The 19,470-nt window shown below is 65.4% G+C and overlaps 3 protein-coding genes across 3 annotated transcripts; all 3 read right to left on the bottom strand.

Moving 5' to 3' along the window:
- Positions 1-44: 44 nt before the first annotated feature.
- On the bottom strand, positions 45-6,196 carry CHLRE_03g203150v5 (uncharacterized protein). Its single transcript, XM_043061415.1, has 6 exons — positions 5,184-6,196; positions 4,268-5,059; positions 3,782-3,973; positions 2,207-3,408; positions 1,714-1,831; positions 45-1,430 (listed from the first exon to the last, which is right to left on the bottom strand). The coding sequence occupies exons 1-6, from the start codon at positions 5,859-5,861 to the stop codon at positions 408-410; spliced, it is 4,005 nt and encodes a 1,334-aa protein (XP_042926528.1). The 5' UTR covers positions 5,862-6,196; the 3' UTR covers positions 45-407.
- Positions 6,197-6,453: 257 nt separating this feature from the next.
- CHLRE_03g203200v5 (uncharacterized protein) lies at positions 6,454-13,196 on the bottom strand. Its single transcript, XM_043061416.1, has 6 exons — positions 11,376-13,196; positions 10,772-11,071; positions 9,216-10,477; positions 8,891-9,008; positions 8,011-8,636; positions 6,454-7,675 (listed from the first exon to the last, which is right to left on the bottom strand). The coding sequence occupies exons 1-6, from the start codon at positions 12,885-12,887 to the stop codon at positions 7,564-7,566; spliced, it is 3,930 nt and encodes a 1,309-aa protein (XP_042926527.1). The 5' UTR covers positions 12,888-13,196; the 3' UTR covers positions 6,454-7,563.
- A 128-nt stretch (positions 13,197-13,324) lies between these two features.
- CHLRE_03g203250v5 (uncharacterized protein) lies at positions 13,325-19,366 on the bottom strand. The gene is made up of 6 exons (XM_043061418.1): positions 18,196-19,366; positions 17,773-17,958; positions 16,368-17,626; positions 16,109-16,226; positions 15,141-15,874; positions 13,325-14,730 (listed from the first exon to the last, which is right to left on the bottom strand). Exons 1-6 carry the CDS (start codon positions 19,273-19,275, stop codon positions 14,619-14,621), a joined length of 3,489 nt encoding a protein of 1,162 aa, XP_042926526.1. The 5' UTR covers positions 19,276-19,366; the 3' UTR covers positions 13,325-14,618.
- Positions 19,367-19,470: the final 104 nt, after the last annotated feature.

Genomic DNA, 19,470 nt, shown 5'->3' with positions numbered 1-19,470 from the left:
TACTAGGAACAACTTAAGTAAAAGGGAAGTGCATGCATGCGCGTCGTGTGAGCGCTCATCTGTCCAATGGACTGCATGCCAATCTGTCACGGGTCGCATCACGGGCACTCAATACTTGCACAACTGACGTGGAAAAGTTTCCCCCGTACGCTCCGGTGCGTTGTCTCTTCAATTCTTTCAATGACATCGCATCCCGCGGCTTTCATAACTACGACAAGCTTCCTATGACGTATGAATTTCTTGCCCTCACCCTACACAGGACGGGTGCCTTGCGACGTTGACTGACTCTCCGTACGCCTGGCAAGCAATTTACCCAACAAATGCTGCGACAACCCAAACATGTCTACTTGAAGACTACCAATGCGGCCTTGCGGTTGCCGTGCACCAGCCGACCCGCGTGTCAAACATCAGCGCCCCAACAGCAGCTTGCCGTACGTCTCCCGCCCCAGCTTGTCCTCCAACTCCCGGACGCGCTCCGGCGCCGGCACCACAAGCTCCCACGGCCGCCCCGGCGTTACCTCCAGAAAACGCATCTCCAGGCTCATTCGGTCATCCAGCGCGTAGAGCCCTTCACCCAGTCGCAGCCGCGATTCCCCCGGCCTTGCCTGCCGCCTGCCTTGATGCCCCTGCTGCTGCTGCTGCTGCCGCTGCCCGCCTGCGGGGCTCTGCTGCCGGGCTGCCGCTTGGCTGTCCAGGCGTTGCTGCTCCTGCCGCAGCTGCTGAAGCATTGCGCCCACCTGCATTTCAACCTCCAGCGCCCTGTGCGTTTCGACCAGATCCTCAGCATCGCGCAGCAGGCGCAGGTAAGCGTCGCATCCCTCCGAAAGCCCAGCGGCAACTGCCTCCGCAACCACCTTCTGCTGCTGTTGCTGTTGCTGTTCCGCTGCCGCTGCTGCTGCGCTAGCCCCACCGCCACTTGTCTTTTCCTCTCGCACAGCCGCTTCCGTGCGCGGCTGCTGTTTCTGCTTCTGCGACGCGCGCAAGCCCGCCGGCTGCTGCTGCCGCTCCTTCTTTCCAGCACCCGCCGCCGCCGCCGCCGTTCCGCCGCTCCCGCCTGCCGCCACCGGCCCTGCCGACGGGCTCAGTCGCTCCCGGCTGAGCACTAGGGCGTCTCCAGCCAGCTGTGGCAGGAGGTTCACGACACTGTCCACAGCCAAGAACGGCCTCTTGATCGGGCCGCGCTGGTGCTCCTCCTCCTCGTCCTCCTCCTCCTTGCCCTCGTCTGAGCTAGAGCTGCCATCCTCATCGTCCGAGTCTGCGGCTGCCGCCTTCCGCGGCACCCTGCGCGGCTCTTTGCGCTGCTGGCACGGACGGCCCTGGACCGGCTTGCCGCTAGAGGCGACGGCCTTGGATGCGTCCCCGCAATACAGCACGGTCTCGCCGTGGCAGGCCGCCACGTCCCGCCCGTTCTCCAGCATCTCAGCCCGGAACTGCATGGTGGGCGGGCGGGGGGAAGGGGGCAATCAGGAGGGCAGCAGCCGGACAGCAACACAGCACTAGACATGTACGAGCGTACGTTAGCTTGGATGGACGGTTGTGTGTGCACGGTGTTTACCTGGTGTGCCGTGCGTGGCGCCCATGCCTAGTTGATGAACCAAACATACCGTACACACAGCCCAACCAGCACGCAAACTATCTACGCACGTCAGGGGTCCTCGTCACGCACAGCAGCGAGCTGCAAGGCAGCAGGGCCACATCCGCACACCCACCCACCTGCGCCAGGGCGGCCATCGCGCGGCACACGGTCTCCGGGCCGCACACGAAGGCGACGCACATCCCCATCCCGCGGTCCACGAGCGCCCGCCGCAGCGCCCACACCATGTCCCGCTGCCTGCAGTGCGTGGGCAGCATGGACAGGCGGCAGTGCATGGGCACACACGTGCGTGCGTGCATGTCGTTCAGCAGGGTAGACAGCAGGGCACATGCCGACATGGGTAAACTAGAACCGATGCCACGGTATCACGATAGGTCAAGTCAGGTCGGTTTGTCGGGCAGCCCGCCCTGACCACAAACAAAACCAGACAGCAACGTACGGCAGCACGTCTATCGCAGGGTACGAAGCAAGATGGCGGTTGGCCAGCCAACTGCGTCGCCGGCATGTCGGACCGTCCGCGCACTTATTGATATGCTTGAAAGAACGCAACACGCACAAGCGAACACGACTGCCCTGCCTTGACACGCGCCGCCGGCGGCAGCTGCAACTCACGTGGTCGTGTCGTCCCACAGGTGCGTCCCGTACGCGTTGATGCTCAGCACTGGGTACGGCCAGAGCCGCTTGCCTGACCTGCAGCTGAACGACGGCACAAAGGAGCGGCACACCTCTAGAGTCGTCATCGCCGCTGCTGCCTCGTGGCCCTCCGCCTGATGCTGCTCCGCCACACTGGTACCGCCGCTCCTGCGTCCGCCCGCTGCCGCTGCTGCTGCCGCTTGCGGCAGCGGCAGGTTGGGCTGGAACACGAACCGGCACCCGGACTCGCTGACCTCGGAGCACTGCGAGAGCTTGCGGCAGCGCAGGAGCATCACCATGGCAGCTAGGCTCGCCGTCTCGGACGACACACGCAGCCGCAGCACGTCACAGCAGCCGCCAGCCTCGCCCTGCTGCTGGCGGCACGCTACCACGCCGGCGACGGCGAGCTTACCGTCGCCAGCAGACAGGTACGCCAACGGCGCCACCAGGCCAACCGGCAGCCGAAGCAGCGGCAGCGCGCGCAAAGCCGTAACGATGGCTGCGGCCGGCGGCCGCAGCGCCGCAGCCTCCTCCAGCACGCCCTCCACCCCCAGCCGCCGCGCAGCCGCCCTAGCCGCAGCTGCAGCCGCTTTCTCCCCACCGGCCATACACACGCCCGCAATTGTCACCAACCCAACATGGGGCGACAGCAGCTGTTCGAGATCGTCGCAGAGCCAGGCATTTGCGAGGCACGCCTGCTGGTGGGGTCGCAACTCAATCGAGCCCTGCGCACACCCCTCCTCGCCTATGGCCGCCTCCTCATCATACGCTGAATACTCTACATCAGCGTCTGCACCCTCGTCCCCGGCCCTGCCTCCGACGTCGGCGATACCGTCGCGCCGAGCCGCGTCCCATGCCGCCTGCCATCGCTGCAGCTGCAAGTCCGTAATGACCTGAATGCAGATCGGAATGCTCTCTTCCGTTGCATCCAGCAGCGCATCCGTCCACGTGGCAATGACCGCCGCATCGCGCGCGAATGACTCGATCACGGCCAGGCAGTGCCCGTACGACAGGGGCGGCGGCGGCGGCGCCACCGCCGCCGCCCCTGCTGCTGGGGCGCCGCTGGCTGCGGCTGCGGCTGCTGGCCAGCGCAGCTGCGGCGGCGGCGCCACGGCTGGCAGCTGCCCCAGCAGCAGGGTGCGGTACAGTTGCATGGGCGTGACCTGCGCCTGATGCTGCGCCTGAATGTGGGTGGCGGGCGGGGTGCGTGCAGGAGGAAGCGGAGGCGAGGGAAGTAAGGCCGCGATATTGGGAGCCCCCCTGTTACGCAGGCCTTCCCACCACCAGGGCACACGCCAAGTGTGCACCGGCGCCCCCAGGCCAATGGCTGGCCCTAGCTGCTTCACCCGTCGTGCCATTCACACGGCCGCCCCAGTGCACGCCATGTGCACGCCGCGCAGGCCCGCGCGCGCTGTAGCAGAACATGCACACGTCCACCAACCGAACACGCACCCTTGCCCGCACGGTGCATACCGTACGGTCTGCATACCGTACATCAGATCCCTTTGTACCGTACATCAAATAGATCCATGCATGATCGGCCCGCCCACTCACCCTCGCCAGCAGCCATGCCGGCCATGCCACCGCCATGGCCAACGGATCCAGAGCCCGCAGGCTGCGGACGTCCTCGAGGCTGCCGACTATCGGCGGCACCCACACCAGCCCCCCCTGTGCCGCCACCTTGTTGAGGCCGCTGGCGCGGGTCCCCAGCAGGAGGGCGAGGAAGCACGCCGCGCCACGCAGCACCTGTCGGCAAGCAATATGCGATAGCCACACTCAGAGCAAGTGGTCGAAACAGTCAGGAAAGAGCAGTTGAGAAGAATTGGTGCTTGCAGAGAAGATGTTCGTAATCTCAGCAGACAAACTGGGAGAGGTTTAAGTCGGCACTGGGAAGACGAGCGAAGTAGCCGCTAGCTGACGCATTGGAAGCCGCACGCACAAGGGCTGCCGCCGCAGCAGCAGCATGTATGTACCAACACGCGGAATACCATGAACCGTACAGCCGACCGCCAGGCTATCATCAGGATCCTTCCCACTCACCAGGTGCACGGCCTCAGTAACGTGTGCATTGCTACTGCTGCTGTCAGGGCCGGCCCCTTGCGGCCGCCAGGCTTCGTCCGCGGCCCCTGCGGCCGTCTCCAACAGCCAGGCCCACAGTTCCGTGGTTTGACCGGGAGCTGTCCAGGCCGGAAGAAGATGCGCCAGGAGCCGCCAGGATGCTGACACATGGTTCAAGCCGCTGCCGCCGCCGGCCTGCATGTCGGCCACGGCGGCTAGCAGAAGCTTCCTGTGCGGTGCCTCCGTTACGGCAAATGCAGCCGCGGCGTGCTCAGCCGATAGCGACAGAATAGAATCGGCCGACTCTAACAGCAGAGTTTGAAGCATTGCCATGTGCGCGCGGCTGCTGGGCGGTTGCTGCTGAAGGCGCCACAGCCGCGCGGCCGCGCCCGCAAGCCCCTCCGCCTCTGGCAACTGCAGCAACTCCTCAGCCTCTGACACCTCGTCCTCTGTCGTGAGCGCCCATTCCTCGCGGTCCAATCGCGCTTCTCGCATCAGCTTGTCCATGTTTGCGCGCAACAACTGCTGCGCCGCACGTGCTGGTGAGCTGAGGGCGCCCATTGGCGGCTGTTGCTGCACCGCGGCGGCCGCGACGTCGGCGGCAGTGGGCGGGCGCAGTGGGCGGCTGCTGTCGCCGGTCCACGCCACCGCCATGCGGCGTGTGTTCACGCACACCTCCTTATCAACTTGATTGGCCAGCACGGAGCCGTCGTTGAATGTCCTGCCAGCAAGCGCCTGCCAGCACGGCTTGTAAGCTCCCAAGGGAGCTGCCGTCTGGGAGCTCGGCCCGACCCGCGTGGTGGTGCTGGTGCTGGCATGAGGCGACGCGCCATCTGCGGCTGCAGCCGTCACTCCCGTAGTAGCCATGGCTGCGGCCGCCGCCACCGCCAGCACGCACCTGCTGCACGGCCGCCGTCATGCGGTGCAGCTGTGTGTGCAGCTGAGCGCAGTGCGGGTCCGAGTGCACGTGCGGAGGACAAGCTGAGGCGACTGACTCAGCGTGTGTTGCAATGGCCTCGGCACTGCATGTGCCGGGCCGCAGCCGCCCATCTGGGCCGACCCGGCACGCCAGCTCCGGCGGCAGCGGAACCACACCCCAGGGCGGAGAGGCCAGCCACGACCAGTCCTGAGCCGCCGACTGCTGCTGCTTGCCCCGCCTAGTCTCCGCCTCCGTCTGGTCTCCGCCTGCACCCCGCCCACTCGTGCTGACCCCCATCCTGGCCGCTGCCTCCTCGCGTGCGGCCAGGTGCGCCCATGGCAGGCGCTTGCCGGCTGTTGCAACAGCCTGCAGCAGCTGGTTTGAGGGCTCTGAGCCCTCAGACTCATTGCTGGCAGCAGCATGGGCGTCAGGCTGTGTGCATCGCCAGGCTGTGGGGCGCAGGCGACGCAGCGAGGCGCGGGCCCGGTCGCGGGAGGGGCACGAGGCCCGCTGCGTGCCGAGACCGTCCGAGTCTTCACAGCCCTCCGCCACCTCCTGCTTCATGTCGGCACGGGCTGCATCATCCTCTATTAGGACAGCCTCCACCAGCAGCCGGCGCTGCGCTTGCCGCTGCAGCCCGCCGAGCGCCGAGTGCATCTCGCCGGTCCTTCGGTCCGCCCCTAGATCATTGACCCAGCTGCTGTGTTCTTATAGTATTTACATGGCTGAAGCCATGCAGACGCATACAGCCTCGCTGTTGCAAGTCAGAATCGACCAAGCGATTAAATCAGCCTTTCGCACGAGTATCGTCGCTTCTGAGTCCCGAGCAAAGAGACGATTATTAATGATGCCTTACGCTAGGGCAAGCGAGGGTACCAGCAAATTTTGTTCATGTCTCGTCTTCGTGATTGTCGCGGCAACAAGATGCAAGAACATTTATGGAATACTGCGCGCCTGGCCAGGAGGGGCTCAGGTCAGGCGAGTCATGTCACGACCATATCAAGCATATCACGGGCATGAAGCTCCCCTGGTCACGGCCCCCTCTGGCCACGGCCCCCTCTGGCCACTACGCGCGCCAGGCTCCTGCGTGCCTGCCATGTCTATCACTCTCCCGATGTCCCGCCTCCCAGCAGAGCGTGCCACCAGCCCACCACGTTAGCGAGTCCCACCCTTTGCACATGATGACCTCACCTGGTCACCAGGTGACCAGGGGAACCCCTGCCTAAATCGCTGCGCTCGGGCGGGCTCAGCCCGAAAATACTTACACGAGGACAAGTATTTTTTGGTTTCTCCTCGCAATGGACAAGTGTTCCCCGGTCACCAGGGGGCTCAGCCCAAAAAGTGGATGGGCTGCAATGGAAAAGTGGGCTGCGCCCACGCCACGTCTCTAGTCTGAGGCCGCATGCGTCTACCTCATCTCCCGGACATAGCCGGGGTCGGTTTGTATAGGCACAGCCCGCCCTGGCCCGCCATAATGTGTCTAGCCACATCCCGCTGTCAAGCACTCAAGCAAAAGCACAGCCAGCAATTAAACAACCAGCAGAAAATCCTCTAGCCACAACACTCCTCACTGCTGCGGCCTACAAACACGGTGTGCGGTGCTAGCTCGCCAGCAAAGACCGCCAACCAGACACCGGCCGGCCACAACCTGCGCGCGGGCGCCGCTTCTTGGGCGGCGCCGCGCTCTTCTCCTCCACGTGGCCTTGCTCGCCCCCTCCGCTACGCGCATGCACGCCGCAACTGCTGGGTCCAGGCCCTGCGCCGCCGCCGGGCCCTGCGAGGAAAACACAACACAACTCGCTCGGGAAACGCAACACGATTCCCCTACCCAGTCCTTCCCTACACGACACATAACGCATACCGCAGCCCATCCTATCAGGGTGCCCTGCATCCTGCCGCCCAACCTGCTGCGATTGTAAGTGGCCATAATTCATTCATTGGGGGTGCCCTGTAACCTGCGCCCTGGGGAATGTTTGCAATCCGGCCTGGGCTGTAGCCGGCATGCACAACCTGCTGCAAAACCAACATCTACCATCCAATTCCTTCAGCTAGCTCTATAAACCTTCCATTCCTCAGTTTCTTCACGCCGCATAACACAACACATACAGCACATACTCATCTGTTTCAAGCAGGACGTAAGCATGTCAAATGCAAGGCTCCGCCAAGTAAGCCGGCGCACGGCTCCGCCAAACCGGCGTAAGCACGGCTCCGCCAAGCCGGCGCGTAGCTATGCGCACATCGGCACGTGTGGCTCGGTCCTGGTCGGGCTTATGCAAGCGGCCCGGCTGTTGCAGTAGTTGTTGCACCGTACATTCCAGGACTTGCATTGACGCGCAACGCCCACGCCGCAGATGGGCCCCTATCGCTTGTTGGTCAGCAGGTTCATCGCCAACTTCTTGTTCCAGTCCGCCACGCGCTCCGCCGGCGGCAGCACCAGCTGCCAGGGGCGGCCCGGCGCCACCTCGTAAAACCTGTTGATGGTGGCGGCGGTGAAATGGGAGGGGTAGGCACTATTACCAACCGGTCGCAAACCGGTTTGTGCAAGGCCACGCCCGTGGCTGCATGCACATGCACGGCGCCTCCGCCCCTGTTGCGTGCAAGAGCCCTTAGGACACAGTGGGTCGTGGTTGCCCTAGCTACCCGCTCTGTGGGCAGGAAGCCGCCAACTCCAACCCCACAGGCCAAAGGCACCAGCAGGTAGGTAGGCAGGGCATGCATGTCCCCCTCCACCATCACCACCACCACCACAGCTACCGTTACCACTATATGAGCGGTGCGCGTCAACGCGCCGCCTGCCGACACGTACCACACGTCCAGCTTCAGGTGGTGGTGCGGCAGCTTCCGGTGCTCTCCCTTCCTGTCACGCAGCAGCGGCGTCTCGACTGGCGCTTCCCGTAGCTTCAGGCGACTGATCACCGCCGCCGCTGCCAGCTCCGCGTCTGTCTCAGCCGCCTGACCCACCCGCCCCGCGGGCCCGTGGCCATGGTCGTGGCCGCCTCCCCCACACGGCGGCGTCACCACTTCCACCAGTGACGCCGTCAGCGGCTCCGGCTGTAGCTGTGGCTGTGAGTGCAGCTGCGACGAGCCTCTGCCATTGCTCTTGCCGCCTGCACCTGCGCCGCCCGCTGCCGGCCGGCCGGCTGGCAACTTGAGCTCCTGCCGGAGGTGCGGCATCACAAGCTGCGCTTCACGAGCCCGCGTGACCAGATAATCGAAAAGCTGATAGAGCGTCAGCTCATCCTCCAATACCGTTGAATGAGCCGCCGCAGCACCTCCCTCTCCTGCACCACTGTCGCTGCTGCTGCACTCGGCGGCGCCCGCCGCCGGCAGCGGTAGGCGGGGGCCATCGCCATACTCAAGGACTTTGTTGATGCCAACGGCCACGTCGCGTGTGGGCGCAGCGCCTCCAGCCGGCCTCAACTCCTCCCGCAGCTGCACGCCGCAGCAGAAGCAACCGGCACATACAGGTTCATAAACGCACGCGTGCGTGACACAATGAGCGCCCCGCAGCCTCTTGATGGTACAAGGTTCCAGCAAGCACGCACACGTACGCACGCAAGCCCGTACGCACGCACGCATGCGCAGCCCGCGCATGCAAGCACGCTTAATGTGCACAGACGCTTCAGGACTCGACGCGGCACACGGTTGCAGGCGCCTGCACATTGTTAAACACTTTCTGTCCGCACCTTGGCCACGGCGGTCAGCACTCGCGCCAGCGCCGCCACGCCCTGCACCCCCGCCGCGCAGATGCCCAGGTGCCGCTGAATCAGGTTCAGCCGCAGGAATGCCACCATCTCCCGAACCCTGCGTACGTGACGTGACACCAACGGGTGTTTGAGTACCGCAGGCAGGGAGCATCGAATGCCGTAAAGGCACAATTATTAGGGACGAGCGGCAGTGGCACGTCGCCGTGCACATAAGCCACCAGACAGCCATGAGAAGTAATCCAAGAAGCTCACCTTTCTGCCCCTGACGAACAACAAAGCGCAACACATATACGCACACACTTACGATGTGCTGTCGCTCCATTGTACGACTGCGAGCTCCCGCACTGCCAGCCACGGGTAAGGCCACTTGGAAGCACACGCCTCCGCATCGCTCTGCGGCCAAGACGGGCTGAAGGCCCGACACACATCCACCACCAGCCCCGCAGCGCTGCCGCCGCCGCCGCCAGCCCCACCTCGACCTCCACTGCTGCTCACGGCGCCGGCCGCCGGCGCTGCCTTTGCCCTGCTGCCGCCGGAGCCTGCTGCCGCCGCCTGCTGTTGCGGCTGCGGCTCTCGCAACTCAGCCGTGCATGTGCCGAACGCGGGCTGCAGCATCAAGCGATTGCCAGATGAGACGATTTCCGGGGTGAAGGACAGCGTGTGCACGCTCATGCCCATAAGCAGCGCGGCCGCGCTGACGGCCTCGTCGCCCGGCGGCGGCACACGCAGCCGCACCAAGTCGCAGCCGCCGCCGGCCGCCGCTAGGGCGGCTGCCACAAGTGGCGGTGGCGGCGCCGCCGCCACTCCCGCGTTCGCCAGCCTTGCGGCTTCCGAGGTAAGGTAGGAGGCTGGCGGAACAGCTCCCGGCACAATGCGCAGCAGCTTCAGCGCGCGTAGCGCCGCCGCCAGCGCCGCCGCCGCCGGCCGGCACTCGTGCACCGCCGCCAGCGCCTCGACCACGCCCGCACTCCTGGCGTACAGGGCGAGGTCGTCATGTGCCGCCGCCACCACCACATCGCTGACGGGCAGAGAGGGCAGGTGCTGAGCGGCGGCGCCTGCGGCGCCGCCACCCCAGCCGCCGTACACGGCGGCGGCTGCCCCGATGGCCTGGGGCCCCCAGAGCTCGAGCAAGAGCTCCCGTAGCTCCCCGTCAGACAGCACGCCGCTGCACCGCCGCCACATCTCGTGTGCAAGGTCCCGGCCTGAGGCCAGCCGGGCGGCCTTGATGGCTGCGGCCTGTAACTCCGCCTGCCACGCATCGTACCAGCCCCGTACCAGCTCGCGCACCGCGATGCTGATGTCCTCACCCCTGTGCCACAGGGCTCTGAACATGGTGATTGTTGCATGCGGCTCGCGCAGGTAGCCATCCATCACCTCCAGGCAGTGAGCGTACGATAGGGGTGGCGGCGGCGGCGGGCCGCCGTCCCGGCGGCGGCGCACGGCGGGCGAGCGTTTGGCGGCGGGCCCGGCGGCTGGCCAATGCAGGTCCGGGAGGTCGGGCAGTTGGCCGAGCAGTAGCGTATCGTGCATGTACAGCGGATGCACGTGCCGATCCGGCTTGAGCGCCTGTAACACGGGGGGGGGGTTCGGAAACATGCATGTGCGACCGCACGTGTTGCTGTGGATGGACCAGCCGCATGCCCACGGTGATCAGCAGCAGTGACTGAGAGAGCGGACCCGGGCAACTAACGGTGCCTGCAACTCCATCCTGCAAACCGAACCCGACACACACCAACGCCGCCGCCGTTCACAACACCCGCATAGGCCATCGCTAGAGGCCTGCACGCAAGGACAGCACCCTGCAGGGCACCTGCAGCGCCGCGTCGTACGTGCGTCTCCAAACTCACCCTCCAAACTCACCCTCGCCAGCAGGAACGTGGGGAAGGCCACGGCCATGACAAGCGGGTCAAAGCCACGCGCCTGGTCCATCACACGCTCCAGCAGCTGCTCGTTGCAACCACCGGTCATCAGCGGCTCCAGGGGGGCATCCAGGCCGCCTTCGGTGCCTCCACTGTCTCCGCCAGCTCCACTGGTGCTGGCCGCCGCCGAGCCTGCTGCACCGCCGCCGCCCGTGCTGCTGCTGGGTGCAACAGGCTCCGCAGGAATAGCGTCGTTCAGTACTCCGTACATCGCCAGGAAGCAAACAGCCCCTCTCAAGACCTGTACAGCAGTGGGGAGGGAGCAGCGTCAAGGGCTACGACGCAGCGACAGGTCTGGTTGGGGCTGGTCGCGCGGGTCGCCCCCGCCCTATAGCCTATAGGGGTGCGTGTGTTGCCTGAGTGTGCAACGGCGATGCCAACACGAGGCTATGCCCAAGGCCAGCTGCCACCTGCGCGAGCACGGCGCCCCGCGCCCGCCGGCCACCAACGAGCTTGCAGCCCGCCCCACACACGCGCGACAGGCGGTAAACCGCAGCAGCGGTCAGGCGCAGGTGAGTACCGGTATATATCGTGAGCGCACGCACCTCGGTCGCAGCCGTGCCCCAGGCGCTGATAACGTCCGCGTCCTCTACCATCGAGACGCCGGCAGGCCACAGGCCGCGGCTCGCATCGGCGGCAGCCGTCCTCTCCGCCTCCGCCTCCGCCTCTGCCTCCTCCGCCTCCGCAGCCATCTCCAGGAGCCATGCCCACAGCATCTTGCGTTTGTCAGGAGCCCAGTGGTTCACCACGGCGTCCTCCAGCCGCCGCCAGGCGCTGCTGCCGCGCCGCCGCGGGCCTGCTGCCGCCGCCGGGGCCGCCTGCAACGGCTCCCGCGACGCCGGGTCAATGAGGCATGCCAGCAGTTCCTGCACCTGCCGCCGACCGCCGCGCCACGCCGCCATTATCATGTGCTGCTGCCGGTCCTGCTGCCCCCGGCCGGGCTGCTGCTGCTGCCTGCCGCGGCCCGCAAGCAGAAGCGGCCGCAGCCTCTCGCACGCTGACAATCGCATCTCCAAGTCCTCCTGGCAGGCCAGTGAGGCTTTGCACAGCAAGGCCACGGCTTTCCGGTTGATGGCGGGCTGCGTAGAGACGGGCGATTTGCCCAGTACCAGCGGCTTGCCTGGGCCGCCCGCGAAACCCTCCGTGTACGTTGCAGCCCTGGTGTGCACACTGGATGAGACCTGTGCCAAGGCGATGGGGCCGCCGGCCTGCGAGATCCCCTCCTGCCAGGTCGGGATATGCAGCCTCCATCGTTCGCCGCGCATCGTTGGCAGAGGCTGAGATTCAAGCGCTGGCGATGAGGCATTCAAAGAAGCTGCCTGGGCATCTGCTGCATCTGCTGCCAGGTTTGCGGCCGCCGCCACCGCCAGCACCTGCTGCACGGCCGCCGTCATGCGGTGCAGCTGTGTGTGCAGCTGAGCGCAGTGCGGGTCCGAGTGCGCATGCGGAGGACAGGCTGAGGTGACTGACTCAGCGTGTGTTGCAATGGCCTCGGCGGCACCGCATGTGCCGGGCCGCAGCCGCGCATCTGGGCCGACCCGGCACGCCAGCTCCGGCGGCAGCGGGACCACACCCCAGGGTGGAGAGGCCAGCCACGACCAGTCCTGAGCCGCCGACTGCTGCTGCTTGCCCTGCCTCGTGTCCGCCTCCGTCTGGTCTCCGTCTGCACCCCGCCCACTCGTGCTGACCCCCATCCCGACCGCTGCTGCCTCCTCGCGTGCGGCCAGGTGCGCCCAGGGCAGGCGCTTGCCGGTTGTTGCAACAGCCTGCAGCAGCTGGCTTAAGGGCTCTGAGCCCTCAGACTCATTGATGGCAGCAGCATGGGCGTCAGGCTGTGTGCATCGCCAGGCTGTGGGGCGCAGGCGGCGCAGCGAGGCGCGGGCCCGGTCGCGGGAGGGGCACGAGCTCCGCTGCGTGCCGAGACCGTCCGAGTCTTCACAGCCCTCCGCCATCTCCTGCTTTGTGTCAGGACCGGCTGCATCATCCTCTGTTAGTACAACCTCCACCAGCAGCCGGTGCTGTGCTTGCCGCTGGAGCCCGCCGAGCGCGGAGTACATTTTGCCGATCCTTACGGTCCACCCTTACTTCGTTCGTTCAGGATCACCTGCCGAGCGTCCGCATCATCCAGTTGGTTCAGGAACTGCAGAAATGCAAGGCGCGGCGTCCAAACATATATTCGAGGCGACGCCCTTGCGTGCATGCAATCTATGCGGCTGCATAAAGTATTTGTAGGCTCAAGAACAAGGCCTCTTACAAATCCATCCTTGATGTGAAGTTGTCAAGGTTTGGGTTCTGGCTGCAAAAAAGCATGCAGACACGCAGCCGCTCTAATTCGTCCTCAGTAGTTACAGCAAGGGCATTTTATTGAGTCTGATCAGGAGTAGGATACATATAGAGAAAGCGACATCGTTGCATGGCCGGCATGCATGTCACGGGTGAACCGATTGTGGCCTGTGGATGTGCAAGGGCCCGGCGCCCGCGCCTCACCCATACGACTGATCGCACCTTACATAGTGCATGCTTGCGCTCAGCGAACCGCGAAGTGAATGCGTGGACACAGTGGCAGAGTTCTCATCGCAACCATCTGCACGGAATGTCCCTCTTGTCTTCCTTGTACCGCCGAACGCGCCCAGCTCCCCCCCTGCCATTGATGTGCTCTGCTCCTGCCCGCCGTGATCCGTATCGGCACTAGGGCATCAAAGCGCCCAATTAGCCACTAGCCACACCGCCTCATCCATTCACCCGAACTACTTGCCGACAAAGGCGTACAGTCAGAGAGGAAATCCGACTCAGTCAACCAAAATCCAAACTTTATTCAGACTGGCGTTTCCTTGCCCGGAAATCCGGGGGTTTCCGTTATGTTCATCAGTTACGTTCTGTGGCCCTCATCCCTTCTGTGGCCTCCTGCACCGTGCTGGAACTACTAGAACTACTCCTGCTATGCATCTGCTCTCAGTCCTCAGTTTGACCAACTGGCGCCACAATCAGACCACAACTCCTGCCACTAGTAAACCACAACTCCGGCCACTCGCTACCGTACAGTAACACTTTTGGGGTAGCCATTCCACCTCCACTCCGCATCGCTAGGATCCTTGCACAGCATCGCTACCACACACCTTGTCTCCATAGCGTCATGACGCACGCAACACCCATACAAACATCTCTGACCAATTTTTCAGGGGCCGCCGAGAGATAAGACGGTAGTTGTCCATCCCGCCAAGCAAAGAACTTGGCAACCATCAAACGATTCCGCGTCATCCTGCTTACTCAAAGAGCGGGGGGGCCGCTCGTGGGGCGTCCACCCGCCCACTAGGGATTATACGCGGGGCGCCGTGCACCGTTCCGGGGGGTACCGGTTCAGTGGAACCGGTTCCTGGGGGGGGGGGCGCGAGGGGAGGGCCGCTCGTGGGGCCTCCGCCGCCCACCAGGCAAGCCTCAAGCATATATCCAAATAACGGCAGCCTTAAGCATATATCGAAAACAATATAATGCATAGCAAATACAACGGTCCGAGCAATCTGAAGTGTTTCAAAACGCTACCTAAAGGTACAACATGGCAGCGGCTGCAGCGCGTCCTGCGAAACCCTACATGAGGGTGCATGTCAACACATTAAACCATACTCAAACGCGCACACCATCACTACACCAACACATACACACATACACACACACACGGTCATTGCACCACTGCGGTTGCTGTCACCTGCATGCTGGGGGCTCGCAGGGCGCGACTGCTCTGGCAGCGGTCCACCCCAGCACACCCACCTTCCGGCCGTCCACCTGCTGCCTTAGCGCTTCGCGGCCAGCACCAGCTTCCCCATCTTTTTGTTCCAGTCCGCCACACGCTCCGCCGGCGGCAACACCAGCTCCCAGGGGCGCCCGGGCGCCACCTCATGGATCCTGTGGGCAAGTACAAACTTTGACCGGCGAGGAACGGAGGCGAAGAGACATGCAGCGGCAGCACGGCCACACACAAGGTGACGGCCTGCTGTGAGCACGTTCATGTGTTAAAAACGAAACGAAAGCCCGCCTAAGCGACGCCGGAGTTACTTACCAATACTTCCCGATTCGTGTGTGTATGTGTGCGTGCGTGCGTGTGCATGTGTGCGTGCGTGCGCGTGTGTGTGTGTGTGTGTGTGTGCATGCGTGCGCGCGTGCGTGCGTGCGTGCGCACCCGAGCATACGGTACGCGTGTGCTCCTGGGTCCTTGACAGGGGCAAGGTGATGCATACCTCGGGGTGTCCTGAGCCGCCCCTTGCCCCTCAGCACTCCACACCCCGCCAGGCGCACAGCCACAACGCGACACCCACCAGACGTCCAGCTTCAGGCAGTGACGTGGCAGCCTCCGCTGCTGCGCCTTGCGCCGCCGCTGCCCTGCGCTTTCCTGCTCCTCCTGCTGCTCCTCCGCACCCTCCGCTTGCCGCAGCCGACACAGCACCGCCGCGGCGGCCAGCTCCACGTCAGCCAACGCCCCGTTCGCCAGCGTCGCTAGCAGTTGCGCCGCCTGCCTGCTGACCGCGGGGTCCTGCAAGGTGCTCGGGTCGTACTCAACCCCTGCAGCCTCAGGCACCAGCTCCACCATTGTCACCGTCTGCGACTGTTGGGGCTGCGCCCCCGCGGGTTGCGAGTGCTGCGGCGAACCGTTGACGCCGTTGCCGGTGCCGTTGCCGGTGGCGGTGCCGCTGCCGGTGCCGCGGCCCCGCCGCATTGGCGGCGCTGGGACCGTCAGCACCTGCCGCCGCTGCGCCCCCGATGGGAGTGGCGGCGCTCGATGTGCTGCTTCGTCCGAGAGGTTGTGCGTCAGAAGCTCCAGCGGCAGCGCGTCAACGCGGGAACTGTGCGCCCCATCTGCCACGCCGCCGCCGCTCTGCTGGCCATCGCTCCTGCCGTTTGCGCAGTGACTTTGACCACTGCCGCTGCTCTCGCCTGTGGCTGCCGTCTCGTCTCCGTACTCGAGCACCCGGTTGATCTGCACTGCAAAATCGCGAGCTGGTGGCGCGGCTGCGGCTTTGGCGCCAGACGGCCGGCACAGCTCCTCTCGCAGCTGCGTGAGCAGGGGGTCCACACACACGCGTGGGTACACCGCGTCATCGCGTGCTGCATCCCTTGTCATGCCCATAGGCCCCTGCCCACAAACCGAGCGGCCCCGCAAACCAGTACCAGGACGGCCACGGCGCGCCCTTCCCCCTCGAAACACACATCCACACAAACCCACAGCCATGGCCACAATAAAAAATGTTACCCACATCGCGCTACATGTCCATCCGTCCGCACGCACCTTTGCCACGGCGGTCAGCACTCGCGCCAGCGCCGCCACGCCCTGCACCCCCGCCGCGCAGATGCCCAGATGCCGCTCGAGCAGGTTGAGCCGCAGGAACAACACCATCTCCGGAACCCTGTGGTGTGGACAAACGATGTGTCGCAGGGACTTCATAATGGATGCAAGGGAAGCGATTAGACAGATGGACGCAGGGAGCAACCCGTGTGGCCAAAACCCAGCGACAGTGACAGCGACATTTATGCATTTACGGACGTACGTTGTCTTGTCCGTCCATTGCGCCACCGCTACATCGCGAACGGCCAGCCAGGGGTAAGGCCACTTGGAAGCACACGCCTCCGCATCGCTCTGCGGCCAATCCGGCTTGAACGCACGGCACACATTCAGTTCTATCTCCCGGGCACCGCTACCGCCACCGCCGCCACGGACGCCACCGCCACGGCCGCCGCTGACGCCGCTCGGTGCCGCTCGTACGTTGCCCGCAGCAGCGCCCGCTGCCTGCGGCTGCGCGGCGCACTCACAGAAGGCCGGCTGGAACAGCAGGTGGGTGCCGGCCGCAGCCGTCGCCGGCGCATAGGCCAGCGTGTGCATGCTCATGCCCAGAAGCAGCGCGGCCGCGTTGACGTCCTCGTCGCCCGGCGGTGGCACACGCAGCCGCACCAAGTCGCAGCCGCCACCGGCCGCCGCCATAAGGGCGGCCGCCACAAGTGGCGGCGGCAACGGCGCCGCCGCCACTCCCGCGTTCGCCAGCCTTGCGGCTTCCGGGGTAAGGTAGGAGGCTGGTGGAACCGCTCCCGGCACAATGCGCAGCAGCTTCAGCGCGCGTAGCGCCGCCGCCAGCGCCGCCGCCGCCGGCCGGCACTCGTGCACCGCCGCCAGCGCCTCGACCACGCCCGCACTCCTGGCGTACAGGGCGAGGTCGTCATGTGCCGCCGCCACCTCCTCATCGCTAATGTAGAACTCGCCCCAGCCGCCGGCGAGGCCGGCAAGTACGGCATCAAGGCCATCGCCGCCGTCGCCCACTGCCGCTGCATCTGCGGCGGCTTCGTGTATGGCCTCCAGCTTAGTCAGCACGTGCCGTACGCTTTGGTCCGACAGCACGCCGCCGCCGCTGCCGCCGCGCCGCCACACTTCGTGAGCCAGAGCCCGGCCTCTCTGCAGCTTTAGCTCCTCCTCCTGCGCCGCCGTGTCAGCAGCAGCCCAGGCGTCCTGCCAGCTCCGGATCAGCTCGCCCACTGCAGTGCTGACGTGCTGATTATCCCTGTGCCACAGGGCTCTGAACATGGCGATTGTTGCGTGCGGCTCGCGCAGGTAGCCATCCATCACCTCCAGGCAGTGAGCGTACGATAGGGGTGGCGGCGGCGGCGGGCCGCCGTCCCGGCGGCGGCGCGCGGCGGGCGACCGGTTGGCGGCGGGCCCGGCGGTTGGCCAATGCAGGTCCGGGAGGTCGGGCAGTTGGCCGAGCAGCAATGCGTTGTAGAAGTCAGTTGGTGACGCGGGTTCATTGGGCTCCAATGCCTGCGTGTACGGGCACGTGCGTGTCAACCGCGCTGGGATGCTGGATGCCTAGCTGCCACAGGCAGGCACGTAACTAGGGTAGACACTGCGCAGCCCGACTGGCAGTCAGAGGTAGCAAGACAGCTACATACATCGCACAGGCTCACCCGCGCTAGGAGAAACATGGGGAAGGCCGGCGCCATCACAAACGGGTCTAGCTCACACGCCAACGCCTGAAAACGCTTGGCATCGAAGTTGAGGGCCTTGTAGTGGCCGGCGGCCGACGCCTCGGCGTGCAGCCCGGCCCGTAGCACGGCGTAAAGCCCCAGCCAGCAGGTGGCTCCCCTTAGCACCTGTGGTGTATGGAGACATACCGCGGCAGCAGCGGTGGCGTCACTTGTAGTGACAATGCAAAGTGACCGCGGCCAGTCATAGCAAAACGTACCGCATGCACAGTGGCGAGCATAAGAATCGCGGTCGGCATGCCAACAACTGCAGCAGGTGCCCCGCCCTAACAAATTGCAAGCCGGCATCGTCGGTGTCCCACAACCAAAACAGATGCTTCCGCCTGCAACATGTGTGCTGCGTACCTCAGACGCTGCCTCTCCCCATGCGCGGACCACCTGCGCGTCCTCCTGCCCCGCGGCACCGGCGGCGCCGACACCCACCGCCGCCTCCGCCTCCTCGCCAGCCGCGGCCATCTGCAACAGCCAGGCCCACTGCTGGCTACGGCGGTCGGCAGCCCAGCCCTCCATGCGCTTCCACAGCCCCCGCCAGGGGCTCTGGCCGCCTGCCCCCAGCTCCCGCTGCGGCTGCCCCTTCGTCAGAAACACCAGCAGTTCCTGCACCTGCTGCCGCTCGCCGCGCCACGCCGCCATGACGACATGCTGGCCCCGGCTCTGCTGCTGCTGCTGCTCCCGCCCGGATGTGGGCCCACTCGAGGACAGCAAGTGGGGCTCCAGCAAGCCGCATTCCAGCACCGGCTGCAACCGATTGCAAGCTTCCCAGCGCTCCCTATGGTCAATGACGGACCGCCCGAAGGCCACATCTACCAATTGCAAGGCCGTCTGCTGCGCGCTGGTCGCCCCCAGCAACACCGCCGGGTCCCGAGTCGGACGCTGGCAGCCGGGGCCGTCTGACAGTGCTTCAGCGGCTGTCGTGGCAAGCGTGGATATCCGGGCTGCGAGTTCTGAAATTGCGGCCGCCTGGCCGCCGAACACTAACATGTTCCCAACCCATACAGGTGTCAGAGCATGCAGCTTGGCCACGCTATCAGGCGCTGCGGCAGCCCCGCCCTCTGCGGCTGAAGCCGTCCCTCCTGTAGTAGCCAGAGCTGCCACCGCCAGCACCTGCTGCACGGCCGCCGCCATGCGGTGCAGCTGTGTGTGCAGCTGAGCGCAGCGCGGGTCCAGGTGCGCATGCGGAGGACAGGCTGAGGCGACTGACTCAGCGTGTGTTGCAATGGCCTCGGCGGCACCGCATGCGCCGGGCCGCAGCCGCCCATGTGGGCCGACCCGGCACGCCAGCTCCGGCGGCAGCGGGACCACACCCCAGGGCGGAGAGGCCAGCCACGACCAGTCCTGAGCCGCCGACTGCTGCTGCTTGCCCCGCCTCGTCTCCGCATCCGTCTGGTCTCCATCTGCACCCCGCCCACTCGTGCTGACCCCCATCCCGGCCGCTGCCTCCTCGCGTGCGGCCAGGTGCGCCCAGGGCAGGCGCTTGCCGGCTGTTGCAACAGCCTGCAGCAGCTGGCTTGAGGGCTCTGAGCCCTCAGACTCATTGCTGGCAGCAGCATGGGCGTCAGGCTGTGTGCATCGCCAGGCTGTGGGGCGCAGGCGGCGCAGCGAGGCGCGGGCCCGGTCGCG

This window comes from Chlamydomonas reinhardtii, chromosome 3 (genome assembly GCF_000002595.2).
Source record: "Chlamydomonas reinhardtii strain CC-503 cw92 mt+ chromosome 3, whole genome shotgun sequence".
Classification (NCBI taxonomy): domain Eukaryota; kingdom Viridiplantae; phylum Chlorophyta; class Chlorophyceae; order Chlamydomonadales; family Chlamydomonadaceae; genus Chlamydomonas; species Chlamydomonas reinhardtii.
This window is presented reverse-complemented; position numbering and strand designations above follow the sequence as displayed.